Source organism: Pelophylax lessonae (assembly GCF_965119305.1).
Source record: "Pelophylax lessonae genome assembly, chromosome: 10".
Lineage (NCBI taxonomy): Eukaryota > Metazoa > Chordata > Amphibia > Anura > Ranidae > Pelophylax > Pelophylax lessonae.
In genome coordinates this window covers 238,841,912-238,868,692 of record NC_138777.1, presented here as the reverse complement: position 1 = coordinate 238,868,692, position 26,781 = coordinate 238,841,912, and the positions used below count along the sequence as shown (strand labels likewise).

General features: G+C 49.9%; 1 protein-coding gene across 1 annotated transcript in view; it reads right to left on the bottom strand.

Annotated features, from left to right (window-relative positions):
• ZNF276 (zinc finger protein 276) overlaps nucleotides 1–26,781 on the bottom strand; it is a 46,803-nt gene extending 20,022 nt beyond the window's left edge. The window contains exons 1-4 of the mRNA XM_082270234.1: nucleotides 26,619–26,781; nucleotides 20,242–20,551; nucleotides 19,564–19,607; nucleotides 14,080–14,502 (exon numbers count right to left, since the gene is read on the bottom strand). Of these exons, the coding sequence (XP_082126360.1) occupies nucleotides 14,080–14,502; nucleotides 19,564–19,607; nucleotides 20,242–20,551; nucleotides 26,619–26,745 (904 nt within the window). The 5' untranslated portion in view covers nucleotides 26,746–26,781. The remainder of the gene's footprint in view (nucleotides 1–14,079; nucleotides 14,503–19,563; nucleotides 19,608–20,241; nucleotides 20,552–26,618) is intronic.

Below are 26,781 nucleotides of genomic sequence, written 5' to 3'. Positions count from 1 at the left end.
AGAGGCCCATGATCACTCTGGATGAACTGCAGAGATCTACAGCTGAGGTGGGAGACTCTGTCCATAGGACAACAATCAGTCGTATACTGCACAAATCTGCCCTTTATGGAAGAGTGGAAGAAGAAAGCCATTTCTTAAAGATATCCATAAAAAGTGTCGTTTAAAGTTTGCCACAAGCCACCTGGGAGACACCAAACATGTGGAAGAAGGAGCTCTGCTCAGATGAAACCAAAATCAAACTTTTTGGCAACAATGTAAAACGTTATGTTTGGTGTAAAAGCAACACAGCTCATCGCCCTGAACACACCATCCCCCACTGTGAAACATGGTGGTGGCAGCATCATGGTTTGGGCCTGCTTTTCTTCAGCAGGGACAGGGAAGATGGTTAAAATTGATGGGAAGATGGATGGAGCCAAATACAGGACCATTCTGGAAGAAAACCTGATGGAGTCTGCAAAAGACCTGAGACTGGGACGGAGATTTGTCTTCCAACAAGACAATGATCCAAAACATAAAGAAAAATCTACAATGGAATGGTTCACAAATAAACATATCCAGGTGTTAGAATGGCCAAGTCAAAGTCCAGACCTGAATCCAATCGAGAATCTGTGGAAAGAACTGAAAACTGCTGTACACAAACGCTCTCCATCCAACCTCACTGAGCTCGAGCTGTTTTGCAAGGAGGAATGGGCAAAAATTTCAGTCTCTCGATGTGCAAAACTGATAGAGACATACCCCAAGCGACTTACAGCTGTAATCGCAGCAAAAGGTGGCGCTACAAAGTATTAACTTAAGGGGGCTGAATAATTTTGCACGCCCAATTTTTCCGTTTTTTATTTGTTAAAAAAGTTTGAAATATCCAATAAATTTCCTTCCACTTCATGATTGTGTCCCACTTGTTGATTCTTCACAAAAAAACGGAATTTTTGTAAAATCTTACCTGTAAAATTCCTTTCTCTGAGTCCTCCGACAGTCGCCGCCCCTTCATATTCATCACCAATGGGTTATGTCCTCTTATCCGTAGGAGTAGCTAGGCAATAGAATATGTTAGTACAAAAGACTTTTAACATATCCCCACCCCCAGGGGGTGGTCCCCTCAGTACATAACCCTCCACTTCCTGTAACCAAACCAGTTTCAGTGAAATAGCAGTAGAGAGTACATGAAAAACCCCAAAAGAGGGGCGGGGGCGGCGACTGTCGGAGGACTCAGAGAAAGGAATTTTACAGGTAAGATTTTACAAAAATTCCGTTTTCTCTTACGTCCTCCGACAGTCGCCGCCCCTTCATATTCATCACCAATGGGATGTCCCAAAGCAGTGTAAACATGAGGGGTGGGAAGAACGCAGCCGCGCCCAAGGCAACGCCGTCTCCCCATCAGAGAAAGGAACCTTACCAAAGGAAGGAAACCAGTTGGGCATAAGAACAAAACACTCGCTCAACAGGAGCAAGAAAACCCAGGGAAAAAACAAAAGTCCCAAACAGTCAAAGAACCCGCAACAAGGGCTCTAGGGAACAGCCGCACTAAGAACCTTGCGGCCAAAGGAAGCATCAGCCGATGCCTGAACATCTACTCTGTAGAATTTTGTGAAAGTGTGAACGGTCGACCAAGTCGCCGCCTTACACACCTGGGCCACAGAGGCCCCATGACGACAGGCCCAAGACGTACTCAGAGACCTGGTAGAGTGCGCCTTCACAGGTACAGGGGGAACTTTCCCCTTCAAAGCGTAGGCCTGTTCAATGGTCTGTCTGATCCATTTGGCGATGGTAGAAGCCGACGCCGTCATGCCCTTCCGAGGACCTTCCGGAAGAACAAACAAGGCATCCGACTTGCGAAAAGACTCAGTCGACTTCAAGTAGACTCTAATCGCCCGGACAACATCCAAGGAGTGAAGCAGCACCTCCGTCGGATGCTTAGGCTTCGCGCAGAGCGAAGGCAGGACAATATCCTCATTGAGATGAAAGTCCGAAACCCTCTTTGGAAGAAAGGAAGGGTTAGGTCGCAAGACCACCTTGTCCAAATGCACAACCAGATACGGAGACTTGCAGGACAAGGCTGCCAGCTCCGACACTCGACGAGCCGAAGTGATAGCCACCAAAAAGGCGACCTTCTTGGATAACAAAGACAGCGAGATCTCCCTGATCCTTTCAAAAGGAGCACGCTGCAATACAGACAGGACTAGATTCAAGTCCCAAGGGGGTAGAGGGTCCTTCCTAGGAGGGATCAGATGACGTACCCCCTGCACAAAAGTGCTAACCAAAGCGTTAGATGCCACAGGACGCTGAAACAGAACGGCCAAAGCGGACACCTGACCTTTGATCGTAGCCAGCGCCAAACGCTGTTCAACACCCGTCTGAAGGAAGGACAATACCCTAGACACTGAATAAGTGGTAGGAGAGAAACCCCTGGATTCGCACCAGGCAAAATACGCCTTCCAAGTACGGTAGTAAACCTTCCCCGAGGAAGACTTCCTCGCATTGATCAAGGTGTGAATGACCTCAGGGGAAAGACCCCTGTTCTTCAGGACCTCGGTTTCAACAGCCAGGCCGTCAAAGCCAGCGACTGTAAAGCAGGATGGAAGATCGGTCCTTGCGACAGAAGATCTTCTCGAAGAGGCAGACGCCACGGGACGTCGATTGCCAGATTTACGAGGTCTGCGTACCAGGACCGGCGAGGCCAGTCCGGTGCCACAAGAATCACCGCAGTTGGTTCCGAGTGCAACCTGCGAAGGAACCTGGACAGCAATTGAAGCGGTGGAAACGCATACATCAGTCGGTACTGATGCCACGGGGCAACCAACGCGTCCGACGCGTCTGCCCGAGGATCGCGCGTCCTTGCCACGAACCGTGGAACTTTGTTGTTCAGACGAGACGCGAACAGGTCTACCTCCGGAAGACCCCACTTCGCGCACAACATCTGGAAGACATCCGGGTGAAGGGACCATTCCCCCTGGTCCAGGGTCTGGCGGCTCAGATAATCCGCCTGCCAATTTTCCACTCCCGGAATGTGAACTGCTGATATTGCCGGGACATGCGTCTCGGCCCAAGACAGAATCGCAGACACCTCTCGAGCCGCCTGGGCACTCCTGGTGCCCCCTTGGTGATTGATGTAAGCCACCGCCGTGGCATTGTCCGTCTGCACCCTGACCGGACAGCCGTGGAGACTGTCCGTCCAACGACGAAGACAGAGGAGTATCGCTCGCAGTTCCAGAACGTTGATCGGAAGGGAGGATTCCTCCTTCGACCACACACCCTGGGCGGACAGAACGCCCAGAACACCACCCCAGCCCGACAGGCTGGCGTCCGTGGTGATCACCGTCCACGAAAGGGGACGAAAAGACTTGCCCCCCGACACTGAGGGGGACCGAAGCCACCACAGAAGATCCCTTCTGGTCTGAGAACTCAAGGATATCTGAAGATCCAGAGAGTGCGGTCGCCCGTCCCACTTGGACAATATCTCCGCTTGGAGACCCCGAGTGTGAAACTGAGCGAAGGGAATCGCCTCGAAAGCCGAGACCATCAATCCCAGACACCGCATGCACGTCCGAATGGACGAGAACTGATCGTCCCTGAGGGACCTGACTCCCTCCTGAAGAGTCCTGAGTTTGTCGTCCGGTAGGAAGACCTTCGCCTGGACAGAGTCCAGAATCATTCCCAGGTATGGGAGGCGGACTGACGGGCACAATGTTGATTTCGGGAAATTGATCGTCCAACCAAACTCTTGCAGAGTCTGCAACGTGACGGACAGATCCTTCACCAGACCTTGGTTGGTCGCAGACCGAACCAGAATATCGTCCAGATATCCCAGGACCGATATGCCCTGGGCTCTCAACAAGGCCAGAACCGGAGCCAGCACTTTGGCGAACACCCTCGGAGCCGAGGCGAGACCGAAAGGCAAAGCCACAAATTGGTAATGATCCTCCGCTATGGCGAATCGAAGGTACCTCTGGTGACCCTCGAAAATGGGGATGTGAAGATACGCATCCTTCAAGTCGATGGAAGCCATGAACTCCCCCGGAACCAGGGCAGCCACCACCGACCGCAGGGATTCCATGCGGAATTTGCGCACCCGCACAAAGCGGTTCAGCGCCTTCAAGTCCAGAATCGGACGTACCTTGCCCTCTTTCCTGGGCACGGTGAACAGATTGGAATAGAACCCCCGAAATCTGTCCCGATGAGGCACCGGGACCACCACACCCTGAGCCCTCAGGTCCTGCACCGCTAGACGCAGGTCCCGCAAACGCTCCGGGGATAACAGAAGATTTGAGGGAAAAAATCTGCTCTTCGGCCGAGAGAGAAACTCGATCTTGTAACCAGATCGAACGACTTCCTGAACCCACCTGTCCCGAACCCGGGACAGCCATGGCCGAGAGAAAGCGAGCAAGCGTCCCCCCACCCCAGACTCGGGTGAGGGCGCCCCTTCAGGCCGCACTGTTGTGGGCCGCAGAACCGGATTGGCCGGACTTTTGCTTACCAGCCCACGGCTTCTTGTGGGAGCCTTGACCCTTTGACGGCTTGCCCCTATAGTGTGACCGAAAGGCACGAAAGGACCCCTGATGGGGTCGAAAGGAAGCATGCTTCTTACCAGGAGCCGCCTTGGGCTTGTGGGATTGGGGCAAGAGCGTGCTCTTACCACCCGTGACTCCCTTAATTAGTGCATCTAAGGATTCGCCAAAAAGGCGAGAACCATCATAAGGCAGATTGGCCAAAGTCTTACGGGAAGATTGATCCACAGACCAACACTTCAACCAAACCAGGCGGCGATTTAACACCGCCACACTGTGTACACGTGCAGCCAACGGAACCATATCCAGGTCCGCATCACACAAGTACATGACACCCTGGTGGATTTGATCCACCATATCCAAAGTCGCCTGGGGGGCAGAATCAGCCACCAGGACCCGCCTAAGCACCTGCGTCCAGCTCGCGACCGCTTGGGCCGCCATAAGAGAAGCAAATAAGGCTTTTAACATAGAACCCATAATAGAATAGGTGTGACGGGCAAGAGATTCCATCCTCTTGTCCGTGGCATCCCGGAACACCGGGGTGTCTTCAGCCGGAATCGCAGTGGATTTGTTCAAAACCGCTATCGCATGATCCACCGGCGGTGGAATACACCAGCGCTCATCAGTAGCAGGCGTAAAGGGATAGCGTAGCTTAAACCTACTAGGTACAGCAAATGGCTTGCGTATATTACGCCACTGTTCTTTCACAGCGTTTTGGAAATCATCAGTGCAGGGGTACACCTGCGACGTTTTGCGCCTTTTCTGCGTCCCATAAGCAGCCAAGGCAGCTGGAGGACATGATTCTTCCTCTAACCGCAGTGTTTGCTTGATAGAAGCAACCAATTCATCCATGAGTGCAAGCTCCTCAGACGAGCCAGGGGGAGAATTATCAACCCCCTCCACCTCAGCCTCCATTTCTGACCCGATAAGGTCCAGGGAGGAACGGGACCCCGATAAGGAGACCCCAGCCACATCAGCCCCAGCACCATCACCCTCTGAATCAGAGGGAATTGAAACTCTGGGCCTTTTTGTGGATTGAGCAGCCACCAGCATTTGCACCTGAGTCGCAAGGCTAGCCACAATCGCAGCCAAATCCCCCCCAGGGGGGGTGAGTGCAGACCCCTGGCTTCCCACTAAAGTTGTAGGAAATTTGTTTTCCTGAGAATCCATGCCCCTGAAGCAGTAAAATAAATGGGTGACCGCCCCTTTAAGAGAGCGCTGCGATCGTAGCCCACTGCACACAAACACCCCACACAAGGGACCCCCACAGGGACAATTAAACTAAGGCAGGATACAGGGAATAGAGGGAAATGAACCTGGAGATCGCTGCTGCTGCTGCTGCCTGCGGTGCTCCTGAAGGAAAGGAAGTGCTGGTATACAGGGCGCTCTATTAAAGCCTATGGAGGCTACAAGAAAATGGCCACCATGCATTCAAAACATGCGGCCGGAGCGATCGCAGCCAAAATGGCGCCGTTTGGCGCCGAAACCGCCGCTCCCACACCCCATGAGGGTGAAGTAAAAAAACATCCAAATTGCCCAGCAAAAGGAAGCATGTTAAACCGCCGCAGCGGCGCTGCAATGTGCCCCAAGCATGAGAAACTCAAGCCCCACAGCACACAGCCGTTCACATACAGACTGACACAGAGTGCAGCACAACCCCCCCCTCCTGCAGCCCACAGCATGCAACATGAGGGATAGGGAGACAGTAACATTGTGAACACAGGGTAAGGTAACACAGTCCCAGACTGACACCCCCCAGACAGACAGGTCCCCACATACATACACTTACCTCTAACATGGCGTGGGGAACCCGCACAGGCGAACAAACCGCTGAACATAAGGCAGGGAGAGTCGCATCTAGGACGCATCAGAAGGTGGGTTGAGAAACCGCACAGCGTCCGGTGAGGTAGCCACCTCACCTGGCATCCCTGCACGACACAGGGATGGGTCGTTCAGAAAACTCAGGAGCGATACCTGACTGAACGCTCGATGGCGGGCTGAGAAACCACTGACCCACAACCTGCGACCAGGGGGGTCAGCCCGAGACGCAGCCCGCATGATCCTCTTCTTCCGAAGAACTAACTAACGCTGATAAAATAACAGCTAACAAGAAAGAGAGAAAAAACTCAAATAAAATCCAAAGAAAGGAAAGAGAGCTGAGACAAGGTGTCCCAGCACAGAAACATCCAGCCACTCCTGACAGCTAGACAAATGAAACTGGTTTGGTTACAGGAAGTGGAGGGTTATGTACTGAGGGGACCACCCCCTGGGGGTGGGGATATGTTAAAAGTCTTTTGTACTAACATATTCTATTGCCTAGCTACTCCTACGGATAAGAGGACATAACCCATTGGTGATGAATATGAAGGGGCGGCGACTGTCGGAGGACGTAAGAGAAATTACAGTTTTATATCTTTATGTTTGAAGCCTGAAATGTGGCAAAAGGTCGCAAAGTTCAAGGGGGCCGAATACTTTTGCAAAGCACTGTATATACACACACACACACACGTGAACACGTGGAATGCCTGAGTCCCATCCACATTTAGAATTCTCTGCTTATGGAAGTATTACCCCCTAACTCAACCCCTCCCCTCTCCCTGCCATTCTCATATATTAAACTTATTAGATGTGTTACTTAAAGTGGTAGTGAACCGCCATGTTTTTTTTTTTAAACCTGCAGGGTAAAGTTCCAATGTGATAGTATGCGTCGCATACTAGCATATGAAGTAAAATTTACCTTAAAGTGATTGTACAATCTCATTTAAAAAAAATAAAACAAATATGTACCCTCCTCGGGGCAGCTGGTTTTGCACAGAGAAACCCGGATCCTCCACTTCTCAGATCCCTCTTCAGCTCTTCATAAAGTGCCCAGTCATTGAATGGCCGAGTCATCACCTAAGAGAACCGATATGGGTACCCCCATACCAGAAACTTTCACCCCTTCCTGCCCAGGTAAAATGTTCAGCTTTCAGCGCTGTCAAACTTTGAATGACAATTACGCGGTCATCGAACACTGCACCCATGTGATATTTGTATATTTTTTTTACCCCACACAAATAGAGTTTTCTTATAGTGATATTTAATCACTGCTGGCCTTTTATTTTTTGCTTAAAAAAAAACAAAAAAAGACTGATATTTAAAAAAAAAAAAAGATTTTTTTTTAGTTTCTGTCAGAAAACTTTGTAAATAAGAGATTTTTCTCCTTCACTGATGAAGAGGCACCAATATCACGCACTAATAGGTGGCACTGAGGAGGTGGCACTGATAAGCAGCACTGATGGGGTGGCAGTGATGAAGAGGAAACAAAATCACGCACTGATATGCGACACTGATGGGCATTGACAGGCAGCACTGATTGGTGTTACTGAAGGGCACCAATGGGCACTGACTGGCATCGCTTGCTGGGCACTGTTGGGGTTGCACTGATGATCAGTGCCCCGATTCCCTGTACAGTTTCCCCTGTGAGGAGATGCAGCTGATTGGCTCTCCTCTCTCCCTCTGTCAGTGTGATGTGCGGGGAGCTGATATACAGCACTTCCGTGTATACATGTGACTGCCTGTGATTGGACACAGCTGATCACATGGATAAAGAAGTGTGTCATCGGCTCTTTACTGGAGATCAGGATCGCGCCGTATTGTAGGGACATTACCTGCCTGCAATTGCCGCGCCCCCCGCAGGTGACACTGGGGCAACATCCTATGATGTCATCCCAGAACGAGAGGAGATCCCGCCCACGGTCATCATTTTACTATACGGCGGGCAGGAGGAGGTTAAACAACTAAAACACTTAATATGAAAAAATATGACATTTATGTGTCACAGCGCAGATTTTATATCAGGAAATATTCGCTGACTTTTATTTCCTGTTCCCCTCCTCCGCCCACATTGTCTCTGTTCTATAATAAACTTCTATGGCTGCCGGACTCTGAACATCTCTGCTCTAAGATGTGACATCTGTAGGGATCATTGCTCGATGTTTCATGTTATTTGAAAATGCCCCAAAAAGTTTACATTTTGCCCTGAATTCCTCCCAAAGTTTGCAGTAGAATTGCTGTACCTAAAACGTATTGCTGTATATCTGCAGCGTGAGATCATCGAAGGCACTGCCCCGGGGGGGGGGTCCTCTGGTGCTCGGTCACATTTACAGACTTTTGGTGATCCAACCCTTGAAAACGATCCTTTCATCAAGGCTTGCTTATTGAGACCCCGTTCAGACTGTGGCGACACGACTTGCTGGGGCAACCTGTGAAGTAGCGGTGCACTGCGACCTCGGCGCGACTTGCACGGACTTCACATAATGGAAGTCAATGCAAGTCGCCTCCAGGTCGCCCCGAAGTAGTACAGGACCCTTTTTCTAAGTCGCAGCGACTTGTGTCGCTCCTATTAGAACCGGTCCTGTATTACCCAGTGGGAGTCAGGCTGACAAGTCGCGGTCCAAGTCGTACCAGTGTGAATGCGGTCTGAATGTCCAATAGTAAAACTCTTGAAAAAAATCCTTCACAAGTTTATGTCTTTAAATATATGGGGTAAATTCCTCCGCCTCCAATTTTGTGATCCAAAACGAATATGAAAGCGCCCCGCCCCCGTTAGCTCGAGCACAGAAGCGAACGCATACGCAAGTCACGCCCACATATGTAAACGGTGTTCAAACCACACATGTGAGGAATCGCTGCAATCGTTAGAGTGAGAGCAATAATTCCATCCCCCGACTTCCTCTGTAACTCTAAACTGGTAATCTGTAGACATTTTTAAAGCGCCGCCTATGGAGATTATTAAGTAGCAATGTTTGTCGCCATTCCACGAGCGTGCGCAATTTTGAAGCGTGACACGTTGGGTAAGGCATGACACGTAAGGCTTGCTTATTGAGACCCCGTTCAGACTGCAGCGACACAACTTGCTGGGGCAACCTGTGAAGTAGCGGTGCACAGCGTGCACCACGACTTCGGAGCGACTTGCACTGACTTCATATAATGGAAGTCAATGCAAGTCGCCTCCAGGTCGCCCCGAAGTAGTGCAGGACCCTTTTTCTAAGTCGGAGCGACTTGTGTCACTCCTATTAAAACAGGTCCTGTGCTAATCAATGGCGGGCAACCGACCGCGACTTTTCAGGCGACCAAGTCACCTGACAAGTCGCGCTAGTGTGAATGGAGTCTTAACCTCCTCAATACTGGGAGCAACCCCCCCCCCCCCACCTTTCTGCCCAGGCCAATTTTCAGCGCTGTCACGCTTCAAATGACAATTTCACGGTCATGCAACACTGTACCCAAACTAAATATTTATCATTTTCTTCACACAAATAGAGCTTTATTTTGGTGATATTTAATTATTACTGTTTTTTTTTTTTTTGCTAAATAAACAAATAAATGTTTTTGAAAAAAAAAAAAAATTTTTACTGATGTACTGACGGCCGAAAAATGCCAGGACAGTACAAATACCCCCCAAATCACCGCTTTTTGAAAAATAGACAGTATGAGGTATGGCGAGTTTTTTGAAGTTGTAATTTTTTTTGTAATTTTTTGGAAAATGAAGAAAATAAAGAAAAATGTCACAATTGTTTTTTTTTTTTTTTTACACATTCTGTCACCAGTGCAGTAGAGCGTCATCATATAACTGGCGTGGTGGTTATCAGGGACACTGACTGGTGACCATACTGATTAGCCCCATCAGTTATCACATGAAAACCGACCGTCTGCTCTATAAAACTGTTCCGGGGTGACGCCCAGGGCTGCCATCAGGGGGGGGACAGCCCATACACATGTAGGGGGCCCGGGCATCCTGAGGGGCCCCGCTATCCGGCAGGGTCAGGAGATGGCAGGGGTGGGAGGAGCACCTGCTCTTGGTGCATTCTTTTCATGTGGGTGCAGAGGCGCTGCAAGGCCCTGGGGGAATGTTGGTGGTAAAGCCTGGGGGGCCCAGGCCTAAAGCTTTGCAAGGGGTCCCAAATTTTCTGATGGCTGCCCTGGTGACGCCCCAGGCTGCATATCATCCGCTACAGCTACAACCACTTCCTCAAAATTACATACAGGGACAAGATTAGTTTTACTGCGGCAGGCTGGCTATCCTGCTCTACGTCGGTGTGCTAGGGGGCGAGCAACCCCTTCCCTGCCAGTGTCATTAGTACAGTAACAGTGCATATTTTTAGCACTTATTACTGTAGTAATGTCACTGGTCCCCCCCCCCCCCAACAGGGCCATCTTTAACCACTTAAGCCCTGGAGGATTTGGCTGCTAAACGACCAGGGGGTATTTTGCGATTTGGCACTGCGTGACTTTAATGGACAATTGCGCGGTTGTGCGACGCTGTACCTAAACGAATTTGACGTCCTTTTTTTCCCACAAACAGAGCTTTCTTTTGGTGGTATTTGATCACCTGTGCGATTTTTACTTTTTGCGCTATAAACAAAAAAAGAGCGACAATTTTGCAAAAATAACAATATTTTTCAAATTTTTTTATATGAAATTCCCCCCAAAAAAAAGTAAAAATCAAAATTTTTTAACATTTTCGGCCAATTTGTTTTCTGCTACATATGTTTGGTAAAAAAAATTGCAAAAAGCGTATTTTGATTGGTTTGTGCAAAAGTTATCGCGTTTACTAACAAAGGGAAAGATTTTTGTCATTTTTATTGTTTTCTTTTTTTTAACGAGTAATGGCGGCGATCTGCGATTTTTTTTGTGGTACTGCGACATTGCGGCGGACAGATCGGACCCTTGACTGACATTTTTGACACTTTTGGGGTTACCAGTGACATTACTACAGTAATCAGTGCTATACATATGCACTGTTACTGTAAAAATACACTGGCAGTGAAGGGGTTAACTTTATTTGAGAGGGAGGGGCTGTGTGTGTCCCTAGGGGCGTGATTCTAACTGTGATTGGCTGTCTGTTGAGCTGTACTTACACTGATCAACGGTCCTACATAGTAGAACCGTATGATCAGTGTTTCTATACAGGGGAGAATGACAGGCGGCTTGTTTACACAAGCCGCCTGACTTTCTCCCTCTTCCCCGCCGATCGCAGAGTGAGCGGCGGACATCGGGTCTGCCGGTCACACGCGCGGGGGGTCCGTGACTGCGCGGGAGCTCCCCAGAGCCTCACAGGCAAAGTGACGTAAATAAACGTCACCAGCTGACCGCCGCAGTAAATCTACTTGTGGCGGTCGGCAAGTGGTTAAGACAGGGCAAAAGGGGAAGCTGCCCTGGGCCCAGTCGTTGTTGTAGGGCCCAAGGCAGCTTCCCCTTAGAGCCCGCACTGCCCACAAATAACTGAGAAGTGGATTTGAGAGGGCCCAATCAATATTAAAGATAGACCTGCCCCCAAAAGTGTCAAAAATGTCAGTTAGGGGTCCGATGTGTCCACCGCAATGTCGCAGTCCTGCTAAAAAACGCAGATCGCCGCCATTACCCGTTAAACAAAAACAAATAAATAAAAATGACAGAAATATTTCCCCTAGTTTGTAGACGCGATAACTTTTGCACAAACCAATCAAAATACACTTAGTGCAATTTTTTTTTACCAAAAATATGTAGCAGAAAACATTTGAGAATGTTATATAGCAGAATGTGAAAAATATTGTTTTTTTTTTTTCCAGAATTGTCGCTCTTTTCTTGTTTATAGCGCAAGAAATAAAAATCGCACAGGTGATCAAATACCACCAAAAGAAAGCTCTGTTTGTGGGAAAAAAAGGACGTCATTTTTTTTTTTTTTTAGGTAAAAGGTCGCACGACCGCGCAATTGTCAGTTAAAGTAACGCAGTGCCGAATCGCAAAAAAATGGCCTTTTCATTAACCGCTTCCCGACCGCCGCACGGCTATTTACTGCGGCGGTCAGCCCCTCACAGGCAAAGCGACGTAGGGCTATGCCGCTAGCCTGTGAGGCTCTAGGGAGCGAGCGCGCGCCGCCAGAGGCACGCTCCCGCTCGGGTACGGACCCCCCCCCGAGCGTGTGCCCAGCGGACCCGATGTCTGCCGGGCACTCGCGATCTTCCATTACACCGGGGGAAAGGCGGGCGGCTGATGTAAACAAAGCCGCCTGTCATTCTTCCCTGTGTAACAATGGAGATCAGACGGTTCTATTATGCAAGACCGTTGATTTCTGTTCTTACACATCAAGCCACAGCCAATCACAGTTAGAAACACGCCCCTAGGGACACACTTAGCCCCTCCCTCTCCAATAAAGTTAACTCCTTCACTGCCTGTGTCATTTTACAGTAAAAGTGCATATTTATAGCACTTATTTACTGCAGTAATGTCACTGGTACCCCCAAAAGTGTCAAAAATATCAATCAAGGGTCCGATCTGTCCGCCGCAATGTCGCAGTACCGCAAAAAAAAAAAAAAAAAAATCGCAGATCGCCGCCATTACTCGTTAAAAAAACCCAACAAAAATGACAAAAATCTTTCCCTTTGTTAGTAAACGCGATAACTTTTGCGCAAACCAATCAAAATACGCTTTTTGCGATTTTTTTTTTACCAAACATATGTAGAATAAAACAAATTGGCCTAAAATGTTAAAAAATTCTGATTTTTACATTTTTTTTTGGAATTTCATATAAAAAAAATGTGAAAAATATTGCTATTTTTGCAAAATTTACGCTCTTTTTTTGTTTATAGCGCATGATCAAAAAAATCGCACAGGTGATCAAATACCACCAAAAGAAAGCTCTGTTTGTGGGAAAAAAAGGACGTCAAATTTGTTTAGGTACAGCGTCGCACGACCGCGCGATTGTCCGTTAAAGTCACGCAGTGCCGAATAGCAAAATAGGCCCTGGTCAGGAAGGGGGTAAAATCTTCCGGGGCTTAAGTGGTTAAAGGGGAAATCCTTCCGGTCCAGAAGTGGTTAAAGCGTGTCTTTATGGACACCTAAGGATCATCCTAAAATGTTGCAAAAATGATTGCAAAAAAATGGCCTGGTCATGAAGGGGGGTAAATCTTCCAGAGCTGAAGTAGCTAACATAATGCAATTCTTTTTTTTTTTTTTTTTTAATTATTCTTTATGCATTTTACAGTCATGCAGTGCCGAATCGCAAAAAAATGGCCTGGTCATTAAGGGGGAAAATTTTCTGGTCCAGAAGTGGTTAAATACATTTTTTTTTTCACTATGACCAGAGCAATATAAATGTTGCCATAGTAACATTGTACTACTCTGAGGAAGTGATCAGGATTTTTATTTTTTTCATATTAGGTTTGCTTATAGCAGTGCATTACATTGCTATAAGCAAGCATTTTACTGAATGAAACGGAATCCTTCAGTATGTTAGCTGTGATTGGTCAAAGCTAATTACATGGTACATAGCATGTGATCACTGTAACCAATCACAGCTAGAAACACAATGAAAGGCATGAATCAAAGCCATTCATTGTTTACAATTGTCATGTGATTTTCTACGATTGGTCGCAGCGATCACATGTGATCGGCAGGAGGCGGGTACACTGATCAGTCATCGGACACAGCCAGTGACAGATCGCTCTGCAGCTTCATACGTCCAGCCAGAACGATGAAAGTCCCACCCAGCCGGTTGTCAGATGGCCGGTCGCTGCTGCTCTGTCTATAGAGATATATATAACGGACATGGACGCACCTTGTATGGAGTCCAGCTCAGGGCAAGGCGGTGCGGGAGTCTCCAAAGGAAGAGCTGGCGATCTGTTCTGTGATGGAAGATTAGCGGCCCTGGCAGTCTCAGAAAGAGGCATGGTGGTCTCCATCCTATCCGATGGGCTGTATCCTATGGGCACAGGACCCGCGCCTGCGCTGACTGCGGGCATTCCATTACCGCTTGGCATCCTCCGGACTTCCTCATGGTGAGAGTCTGAGGTGACAGAGTCCGAGTCGGCTTCCATGATGTAGTCGTGTCCCTCTCCACACCCCCACACTGCCCGGATGATGCCATAGTACTGGGCAGAGAGTACCTCCTGCAGGCTGGGTACGGAGGGGCAGCCTCCGGCATGGCTGTGGCTCCAGCTCACCAGGCTGTGCAGGCATTCCGGGCTGGAGGTGATCAGATCTGCAAAAAGAAAAAACAAATCAGAATTACTAAAGTAAAAAAGCAGTTTGCTGTCCATGCAAAACATTGGGAGGGATTTACTAAAACCGGAGAGTGCAGAATCTGTGCATGGCAGCCAATCAGCTTCAACGATGCCTTGACAATAAAATCTGGAAGCTGATTGGTTACTGTGCAGAGCTGCACCAGATTCTGCTCTCTCCTATTTACTTAGAGGACCTTCTTATATGTGGGGTCTCCCCACCCCCCCCACAGAGGACCTTCTTATATGTGGGGTCCCCCCCCAACAGAGGACCTTCTTATATATGGCCCCCCCCCACAGAGGACCTTCTTATATATGGGCCCCCCCAACAGAGGACCTTCTTATATATGGCCCCCCCCCACAGAGGACCTTCTTATATATGGCCCCCCCCCACAGAGGACCTTCTTATATATGGCCCCCCCCCCACAGAGGACCTTCTTATATATGCCCCCCCCCCACAGAGGACCTTCTTATATATGGCCCCCCCCCCACAGAGGACCTTCTTATATATGGGCCCCCCCAACAGAGGACCTTCTTATATGTGGGGTCTCCCCCCAACAGAGGACCTTCTTATATATGGGGCCCCCCCCCCACAGAGGACCTTCTTATATATGGGCCCCCCCAACAGAGGACCTTCTTATATGTGGGGTCCCCGCCCCCCCAGTAACTGGCTGATGGTGGTGGAACTTACAAGGGGAGTCACCTGATTATTATTCATGAAGTGGGCTGTATAAGTTATGACTTTTACACATGAATTATACAATGCCTGGAAAAAGTATTCACACCCCTTGAAATTTTCCACATTTTCTCATGTTTCAACCAAAAACGTAAACTTATTTTATTGGGATTTTATGTGATAGACCGACACAAAGTGTCCATAATTGTGAAGTGGAAGGAAAATGATAAATGATACAAATAAATCTGTGAAAAGTGTGGCTGCATTTGTATTCACCCCCCTTTATTCTGATACCCCCAACTAAAATCTAGAGGAACCAATTGCCTTCAGAAGTCACCTAATTAGTAAATAGAGTCCACCTGTGTGTAATGTAATCTCAGTATAAATACAGCTGTTCTGTGAAGCCCTCAGATGTTTGTTAGAGATCCTTAGTGAACAAACAGCATCATGAAGGCCAAGGAACACACCAGACAGGTCAGGGATAAAGTTGTGGAGAAGTGTAAAGCAGGGTTAGGTTATAAAAAAATCTCCCAAGCTTTGACCATCTCACGGAGCGCTGATCAATCCATCATGGGAAAATGGAAAGAGTATGGCACAACTGCAACCCTACCAAGACATGGCCGTCCACCTAAACTGACCGGCCGGGCCCCTACCAAGACATGGCCGTCCACCTAAACTGACCGGCCTGGCCCCTACCAAGACATGGCCGTCCACCTAAACTGACTGGCCGGGCCCCTACCAAGACATGGCCGTCCACCTAAACTGACCGGCCGGGCTCCTACCAAGACATGGCCATACACCTAAACTGACCGGCCGGGCCCCTACCAAGACATGGCCGTACACCTAAACTGACCGGCCGGGCAACTACCAAGACATGGCCACCCACCTAAACTGACCGGCTGGGCAAGGAGAGAATTCATCAGAGAAGCAGCCAAGAGGCCCATGGGAACTCTGGAGGAGCTGCAGAGATCCACAGCTCAGGTGGGAGAATCTGTCCACAGGACAACTATTAGTCGTGCGCTCCACAAATCTGCCCTTTATGGAAGAGTGAGAAGAAGAAAGCCATTGGTGGAAGAAAGCCATAAGAAGTCCTGATTGCAGTTTGGGAGAAGCCATGTGGGGGACACAGCAAACGTGTGGGGGGAGGAGCTCTGCTCAGAGGAGACCAAAATTCAACTTTTTGGCCTAAAAACAAAACTCTATGTGTGGGGGAAAACTAACACTGCACATCACCCTGAACACACCATCCCCACTGTGAAACATGGTGGTGGCAGTATCATGGTGTGGGGATGGTTTTCTTCAGCAGGGACAGGGAAGCTGGTCAGAGTTGATGGGAAGATGGATGGAGCCAAAAACAGGACAATCTTAGAAGAAAAGACTTGAGACTGGGGGGAGGTTCACCTTCCAGCAGGACAACGACCGGAAACATCCAGCCAGAGCTACAATGGAATGGTTTCATGTGTTAGAATGGCCCAGTCACAGTCCAGACCTAAATCACATTGAGAATCTGTGGCAAGACTTGAAAATTGCTGTTCACAGAGGCTCTCCATCCAATCTGACAGAGATGAGATATTCTGCAGAGAAGAATGGGCAGAAATGTCCTCTCTAGATGTGCAAAGCTGGTAGAGACATCCCCAAAAAGACTTGCAGCTGTAATTGGAGGGAAAGGCGGTTCTACAAAGTATTGACTCCGGGGGGTGAATACAAATGCAGCCACACTTTTCACAGATTTATTTGTATCATTTATCATTTTCCTTCCACTTCACAATTATGGCCACTTTGTGTTGGTTTATCACATAAAATCCCAATAAAATACATTTACCTTTCTGGGTGTAACATGAGAAAATGCGGGAAATTTCAGGGGGTGTGAATACTTTTTCAAGGCGCTGTATTTATTAACTTGAATGCTAATTTTGTTTTTAACCCCTTCAATACCGGGAACTTTCACCCCCTTCCTGCTCAGCTTTCAGCACACTTTGAATGACAATTGCGCTGTCCTGTAACACTGTACCCATAGGACATTATTATCATTTCCCCCCACAAATGAAGATTTGTTTTGGTGGTATTTCATCCCCTCTGCGCTTTTTGTATTTTTTTGATAAACAAATTTAAAAAAAACATTTTTCTTTTTCGTTTGTGTTATAAAATTTTGTAAATAAGTAAATTTTATCCTTCACTTATGGGCACTGATGAGGAGGCACGAATATGAAGCACTGATGGGCACTGATAGGTGGCAGTATTATGCAGCACTGATAGGCTACATTGATGGACACTGATGAAGAGGCACTAATAGGCAGCACTGATGAAGAGGCACTAATAGGCAGCACTGATGAAGAGGCACTAATAGGCAGCACTGATGGGCACTGATAGCCAGCACCACTGGGCACTATTGGGTAATGATGGGAACTGATAGGCAGCACTGATGAGGAGGCACTAATATATAGCACTGATGGGCACTGATGAAGAGGCACTAATATGCAGCAGTGATAGCCAGCACTAATGAGTAATGATGGGCACTGATAGCCAGCACCAATGGGCACTGATGAGGAGGCACTGGCAGGCATTACTGATGGGCACTGATTGATATCTGGGGTGGGCACCTCGAATAATCAATGTGCTGATTATCAGCGCAGACCCCCCCCCACACCCCAAAAAAGCCAATTTGCGGCACTTCCTGGTTGATGCTATGATTGGTCACAGCTGATCATGTGGTAAGGAGCCTCTGTCACAGGCTCTCTACCAAGATCAGAGATGCGATGTGTTGGAGCGACACCCCGCACCACCAATCACTGTTCTTATCCTGATCAACTGATCCCCTGCCCAACAATCATTCTGCTCTGGGCCGGGCAGGAAGGGGTTAAATAAAATACATTGCAACAATTTTGGTGTTCAGACGCAGATCTCACTTAGAAGAGTAAATCTGATTGGTGGATACAGAGGCAGATCTTATTTAGAAGAGTAAATCTGATTGGTGGATACAGAGGCAGATCTTATTTAGAAGAGCAAATCTGATTGGTGGATACAGAGGCAGATCTTATTTAGAAGAGCAAATCTGATTGGTGGATACAGAGGCAGATCTTATTTAGAAGAGTAAATCTGATTGGTGGATACAGAGGCAGATCTTATTTAGAAGAGTAAATCTGATTGGTGGATATAGAGGCAGATCTTATTTAGAAGAGTAAATCTGATTGGTGGATACAGAGGCAGATCTTATTTAGAAGAGTAAATCTGATTGGTGGATACAGAGGCAGATCTTGTTTAGAAGAGCAAATCTGATTGGTGGATACAGAGGCAGATCTTATTTAGAAGAGTAAATCTGATTGGTGGATACAGAGGCAGATCTTATTTAGAAGAGTAAATCTGATTGGTGGATACAGAGGCAGATCTTATTTAGAAGAGTAAATCTGATTGGTGGATATAGAAGCAGATCTCACTTAGAAGAGTAAATCTGATTGGTGGATATAGAGGCAGATCTCACTTAGAAGAGTAAATCTGATTGGTGGATACAGAGGCAGATCTCACTTAGAAGAGTAAATCTGATTGGTGGATATAGAGGCAGATCTTATTTAGAAGAGTAAATCTGATTGGTGGATATAGAGGCAGATCTCACTTAGAAGAGTAAATCTGATTGGTGGATACAGAGGCAGATCTCACTTAGAAGAGTAAATCTGATTGGTGGATATAGAGGCAGATCTTATTTAGAAGAGTAAATCTGATTGGTGGATATAGAGGCAGATCTCACTTAGAAGAGTAAATCTGATTGGTGGATATAGAGGCAGATCTCACTTAGAAGAGTAAATCTGATTGGTGGATATAGAGGAAGCTTTACAGCTCAGACAGGTTACCCGCACGGCACACAGGAGAGGCGCTCTCTGCGTTCCGGCTGCAGCGGAGTTCATAGAATTCAGGTAGATGGAAATTGCAGGACTTTAGCATAGTCGAAGTATTTGCTCGGCGGAATTGTTCGGCAGTTTCCCATTTGTCACATCTGGACCCCGCCGGCACTCAAAGCCGCTCTCCATGTAATTACCTTAGTGGTTCATTTTACACCAAGCACAGTTTTTTGGGTTTTTATTTAAGGGTGTGAATGCGATTGGTAGCTTCCTGTATGTGGGCGGGAGTATACCTGGCCACACCCCTCCTGGATTACAAACATGTAACTAAAAGGGATTCCCAGATCACTCATAAAAGACGGTGCTGGAGACTGTGGCTATTCCCTGCGCAGGCACCCTGAACTCTCTATTATGAGACGCACAGCGATCTGCGTAGAGCGGGAAAATAAACACATTTTCTATATCTCACCCCAACCACCCGATTACAATTCACACGTAAACGCGGGAATCGGACGCGGCAGAGCCGCCCTCACCTGCACAGGGGCCCGTGGTAATCACATCCGGATTCTGAGGTTTGCTGTGGAGATAAAACAGAAATCAGAAATGTTCGTCTCATTCTTTTCCAAAACAAATAATGATCGATGATCGATGGTTCTGATGTTCTGTATAGGAAGTCTCATATCCAGACGTAACGTGCGAATCGTCCGTCCGCATTACACCGCCATAGACAGCAAAGTATGACATGTGCGGTCCTGGATTTGATATCCCAGGTGAAGGGAAACTGGGCGGACCCTGAGTGATGGCCCAGTGGGGGGGGGTCATACCTGGGGGGACCCTGAGTGATGGCACAGTGGGGGGGGTCATACCTGAGGGGACCCTGAGTGATGGCACAGTGGGGGGGGGGGGTCATACCTGAGGGGACCCTGAGTGATGGCACAGTGGGGGGGGGGGGGTCATACCTGGGGGGACCCTGAGAGATGGCACAGTGGGGGGGGGGGGTCATACCTGGGGGGACCCTGAGTGATGGCACAGTGGGGGGGGGTCATACCTGGGGGGACCCTGAGTGATGGCACAGTGGGGGGGGGGGGCCCTGAGTGATGGCACAGTGGGGGGGTCATACCTGGGGGGACCCTGAGTGATCGCATGGCTTTGTTTACAAAATAATGGTGAGGTTAAACACAGCCCCCTCCCCCCCATCCCCGGGATCAGACCTGGTTATGTTGCCGTCCTGGCCGGTCGGGGAGAGGTTCACCCTCTGGATGAAGGTCCTCAGCACGCTGCGGCATTTGTAGAACTGGGCGTGGCAATCCTTGCATACAAACTGCGGCAGTCGGGGGTCTCGGCGGACCGACACCCCGACCAGCTGCTGGAAGTCGGCGAAGAAGACCTGATCCATCCGCTTCTGCTTCTCCGAGCTTCCGCCGGTGACCGGAACCTTCCCGAAGGCCTGCCGCAGGCTGCGGGACGAGAACTTCCCATGGCAGAGCCGGCAGTAACCGGTACTCAGCGTCTTACCGATACCTGGAGGGGGAGGAGACAAGAGAAGGGGCGGTCACTATCATTCCAATCAATACATCCAATATGTATCAATTATTTCCAGGGATGGAGATACAAAACATTGTTACATTGTTCCAGCCGGGACCCAGCTCTGTATACCGACCTGGCTGATGTCCCTGGAAGGTGGAAGGCACTGTAGTAGACACCAACGCTACACCACTACTACACTAAACACACCACTACTACACTGCAACTACACCACTGCTACACTGCAACTACACCACTATTACACTGCAACTACACCACTGCTACACTGCAACTACACCACTACTACACTAATCACAACTACTACACTGCAACCACCCCACTAAACACAGCACTACTATGCTGCATTGTGAATAGAGGAGGGGGCGGGCGGCACAGTTGGTGGGCGGAATATGGATTGTATTTCCTGGTTGGATGGGGCGGGGACAGGGAGATGATGTCACACCCCCCACCTTCTCCAATCAGAGAACACTTCACACTCATTCACAAAATGCAATCTGTACTGTGAATGGAGGAAATCAGCCGCTGCCCCCCTCCCCCATATCAGAGGAGACACGGCTCAGTCTGAGACCCAGAAACAAGTGGAGATTAGTGTAGCAGAGGTGTGGTGTGGGGGTGTAGTCAGTGGGTGGGATTAAAACATTTTAGTAACCAGTTCCGACTTTCAATGCACAGTGACCAGCGTGCCCCCTTTCAATGCAGAATGACCAGCGTGCCCCCTTTCAATGCAGAGAGACCAGCGTGCCCCCTTTCAATGCAGAGTGACCAGCGTGCCCCCTTTCAATGCAGAATGACCAGCGTGCCCCCTTTCAATGCAGAGAGACCAGCGTGCCCCCTTTCAATGCAGAGTGACCAGCGTGCCCCCTTTCAATGCAGAGTGACCAGCGTGCCCCTTTCAATGCAGAGAGACCAGCGTGCCCCCATTCAATGCAGAGAGACCAGCGTGCCCCCTTTCAATGCAGAATGACCAGCGTGCCCCCTTTCAATGCAGAGAGACCAGCGTGCCCCCTTTCAATGCAGAGTGACCAGCGTGCCCCCTTTCAATGCAGAGTGACCAGCGTGCCCCCATTCAATGCAGAGAGACCAGCGTGCCCCCTTTCAATGCAGAATGACCAGCGTGCCCCCTTTCAATGCAGAGAGACCAGCGTGCCCCCATTCAATGCAGAATGACCAGCGTGCCCCCATTCAATGCAGAATGACCAGCGTGTCCCCTTTCAATGCAGAGAGACCAGCGTGCCCCCTTTCAATGCAGAGTGACCAGCGTGCCCCCTTTCAATGCAGAATGACCAGCGTGCCCCCTTTCAATGCAGAGAGACCAGCGTGCCCCCTTTCAAAGCAGAGAGACCAGTGTGCCCCCTTTCAATGCAGAATGACCAGTGTGCCCCCTTTCAATGCAGAATGACCAGCGTGCCCCCATTCAATGCAGAATGACCAGCGTGCCCCCTTTCAATGCAGAATGACCAGCGTGCCCCCTTTCAATGCAGAGAGACCAGCGTGCCCCCTTTCAATGCAGAGAGACCAGTGTGCCCCCTTTCAATGCAGAATGACCAGTGTGCCCCCTTTCAATGCAGAATGACCAGCGTGCCCCCATTCAATGCAGAATGACCAGCGTGTCCCCTTTCAATGCAGAGAAATCAGTGTGCCCCCTTTCAATGCAGAGTGACCAGCGTGCCCCCTTTCAATGCAGAATGACCAGCGTGCCCCCTTTCAATGCAGAGAGACCAGTGTGCCCCCTTTCAATGCAGAATGACCAGTGTGCCCCCTTTCAATGCAGAATGACCAGCGTGCCCCCTTTCAATGCAGAGTGACCAGCGTGCCCCCTTTCAATGCAGAGTGACCAGCGTGCCCCCTTTCAATGCAGAGAGATCAGTGTGCCCCCTTTCAATGCAGAATGACCAGCGTGCCCCCTTTCAATGCAGAGAGACCAGTGTGCCCCCTTTCAATGCAGAATGACCAGCGTGCCCCCATTCAATGCAGAATGACCAGCGTGTCCCCTTTCAATGCAGAGAGACCAGTGTGCCCCCTTTCAATGCAGAATGACCAGCGTGCCCCCTTTCAATGCAGAGAGACCAGCGTGCCCCCATTCAATGCAGAATGACCAGCGTGCCCCCCTTCAATGCAGAATTACCAGCATGCCCCCTTTCAATGCAGAATGACCAGCGTGTCCCCATTCAATGCAGAGAGACCAGCGTGTCCCCTTTCAATGCAGAATGACCAGCGTGTCCCCTTTCAATGCAGAATGACCAGCGTGCCCCCTTTCAATGCAGAGAGACCAGTGTGCCCCCTTTCAATGCAGAATGACCAGCGTGCCCCCTTTCAATGCAGAGAGACCAGCGTGCCCCCATTCAATGCAGAATGACCAGCGTGCCCCCATTCAATGCAGAATGACCAGCGTGCCCCCCTTCAATGCAGAATTACCAGCATGCCCCCTTTCAATGCAGAATGACCAGCGTGCCCCCTTTCAATGCAGAGAGACCAGTGTGCCCCCTTTCAATGCAGAATGACCAGCGTGCCCCCTTTCAATGCAGAGAGACCAGTGTGCCCCCTTTCAATGCAGAATGACCAGCGTGCCCCCATTCAATGCAGAATGACCAGCGTGTCCCCTTTCAATGCAGAGAGACCAGCGTGCCCCCTTTCAATGCAGAATGACCAGCGTGCCCCCTTTCAATGCAGAATGACCAGCGTGTCCCCTTTCAATGCAGAATGACCAGCGTGTCCCCTTTCAATGCAGAGAGACCAGCGTGCCCCCTTTCAATGCAGAGTGACCAGCGTGCCCCCTTTCAATGCAGAATGACCAGCGTGCCCCCTTTCAATGCAGAGAGACCAGCGTGCCCCCTTTCAATGCAGAGAGACCAGTGTGCCCCCTTTCAATGCAGAATGACCAGTGTGCCCCCTTTCAATGCAGAATGACCAGCGTGCCCCCATTCAATGCAGAATGACCAGCGTGCCCCCTTTCAATGCAGAATGACCAGCGTGCCCCCTTTCAATGCAGAGAGACCAGCGTGCCCCCTTTCAATGCAGAGAGACCAGTGTGCCCCCTTTCAATGCAGAATGACCAGTGTGCCCCCTTTCAATGCAGAATGACCAGCGTGCCCCCATTCAATGCAGAATGACCAGCGTGTCCCCTTTCAATGCAGAGAAATCAGTGTGCCCCCTTTCAATGCAGAGTGACCAGCGTGCCCCCTTTCAATGCAGAATGACCAGCGTGCCCCCTTTCAATGCAGAGAGACCAGTGTGCCCCCTTTCAATGCAGAATGACCAGTGTGCCCCCTTTCAATGCAGAATGACCAGCGTGCCCCCTTTCAATGCAGAGTGACCAGCGTGCCCCCTTTCAATGCAGAGAGATCAGTGTGCCCCCTTTCAATGCAGAATGACCAGCGTGCCCCCTTTCAATGCAGAGAGACCAGTGTGCCCCCTTTCAATGCAGAATGACCAGCGTGCCCCCATTCAATGCAGAATGACCAGCGTGTCCCCTTTCAATGCAGAGAGACCAGTGTGCCCCCTTTCAATGCAGAATGACCAGCGTGCCCCCTTTCAATGCAGAGAGACCAGCGTGCCCCCATTCAATGCAGAATGACCAGCGTGCCCCCCTTCAATGCAGAATTACCAGCATGCCCCCTTTCAATGCAGAATGACCAGCGTGTCCCCATTCAATGCAGAGAGACCAGCGTGCCCCCCTTCAATGCAGAATTACCAGCATGCCCCCTTTCAATGCAGAATGACCAGCGTGTCCCCATTCAATGCAGAGAGACCAGCGTGCCCCCCTTCAATGCAGAATTACCAGCATGCCCCCTTTCAATGCAGAATGACCAGCGTGTCCCCTTTCAATGCAGAATGACCAGCGTGCCCCCTTTCAATGCAGAGAGACCAGTGTGCCCCCTTTCAATGCAGAATGACCAGCGTGCCCCCTTTCAATGCAGAGAGACCAGCGTGCCCCCATTCAATGCAGAATGACCAGCGTGCCCCCCTTCAATGCAGAATTACCAGCATGCCCCCTTTCAATGCAGAGAGACCAGTGTGCCCCCTTTCAATGCAGAATGACCAGCGTGCCCCCTTTCAATGCAGAGAGACCAGTGTGCCCCCTTTCAATGCAGAATGACCAGCGTGCCCCCATTCAATGCAGAATGACCAGCGTGTCCCCTTTCAATGCAGAGAGACCAGCGTGCCCCCTTTCAATGCAGAATGACCAGCGTGCCCCCTTTCAATGCAGAATGACCAGCGTGTCCCCTTTCAATGCAGAATGACCAGCGTGTCCCCTTTCAATGCAGAGAGACCAGCGTGCCCCCTTTCAATGCAGAGTGACCAGCGTGCCCCCTTTCAATGCAGAATGACCAGCGTGCCCCCTTTCAATGCAGAGAGACCAGCGTGCCCCCTTTCAATGCAGAGAGACCAGTGTGCCCCCTTTCAATGCAGAATGACCAGTGTGCCCCCTTTCAATGCAGAATGACCAGCGTGCCCCCATTCAATGCAGAATGACCAGCGTGCCCCCTTTCAATGCAGAATGACCAGCGTGCCCCCTTTCAATGCAGAGAGACCAGCGTGCCCCCTTTCAATGCAGAGAGACCAGTGTGCCCCCTTTCAATGCAGAATGACCAGTGTGCCCCCTTTCAATGCAGAATGACCAGCGTGCCCCCATTCAATGCAGAATGACCAGCGTGTCCCCTTTCAATGCAGAGAAATCAGTGTGCCCCCTTTCAATGCAGAGTGACCAGCGTGCCCCCTTTCAATGCAGAATGACCAGCGTGCCCCCTTTCAATGCAGAGAGACCAGTGTGCCCCCTTTCAATGCAGAATGACCAGTGTGCCCCCTTTCAATGCAGAATGACCAGCGTGCCCCCTTTCAATGCAGAGTGACCAGCGTGCCCCCTTTCAATGCAGAGAGATCAGTGTGCCCCCTTTCAATGCAGAATGACCAGCGTGCCCCCTTTCAATGCAGAGAGACCAGTGTGCCCCCTTTCAATGCAGAATGACCAGCGTGCCCCCATTCAATGCAGAATGACCAGCGTGTCCCCTTTCAATGCAGAGAGACCAGTGTGCCCCCTTTCAATGCAGAATGACCAGCGTGCCCCCTTTCAATGCAGAGAGACCAGCGTGCCCCCATTCAATGCAGAATGACCAGCGTGCCCCCCTTCAATGCAGAATTACCAGCATGCCCCCTTTCAATGCAGAATGACCAGCGTGTCCCCATTCAATGCAGAGAGACCAGCGTGCCCCCCTTCAATGCAGAATTACCAGCATGCCCCCTTTCAATGCAGAATGACCAGCGTGTCCCCATTCAATGCAGAGAGACCAGCGTGCCCCCCTTCAATGCAGAATTACCAGCGTGTCCCCTTTCAATGCAGAATGACCAGCGTGTCCCCATTCAATGCAGAGAGACCAGCGTGCCCCCCTTCAATGCAGAATTACCAGCATGCCCCCTTTCAATGCAGAATGACCAGCGTGTCCCCATTCAATGCAGAGAGACCAGCGTGCCCCCCTTCAATGCAGAATTACCAGCATGCCCCCTTTCAATGCAGAATGACCAGCGTGTCCCCATTCAATGCAGAGAGACCAGCGTGCCCCCCTTCAATGCAGAATTACCAGCATGCCCCCTTTCAATGCAGAATGACCAGCGTGTCCCCATTCAATGCAGAGAGACCAGCGTGCCCCCCTTCAATGCAGAATTACCAGCATGCCCCCTTTCAATGCAGAATGACCAGCGTGTCCCCATTCAATGCAGAGAGACCAGCGTGCCCCCCTTCAATGCAGAATTACCAGCATGCCCCCTTTCAATGCAGAATGACCAGCGTGTCCCCATTCAATGCAGAATGACCAGCGTGCCCCCTTTCAATGCACTCTGGAGGAAGGAGCACAGGAGGCACAGCAGTATTGTGTGGGGGAGGGGAGTGTTGTCAGATTTGGATACACTAACAAACTCCACCCAACACTTTATAATCAGATAACCCCCCTCCCCCACAGAAGGTGATTACAGGGGGGTCTGCAGCAGCAGTGGGCGGAGTTATGTAGTATGTGGGGGGAGGGGTGGAGTTCTCTCTCCGGTGTCTCACCCGCTCCGTTCTCCTCCTCGGGCTGCGGCCTCTCCCCTCCTCCTCCCCCTCCGTCCTCTTCTCTGGCGGCTCCCCGGACACTTCTCCGGTGACATAACGAGCTCCGCCCTCTCCGGTCCCGCTTCATTCCGCGGCTTCACCCGCCGACACCGAGCGCCGGAGC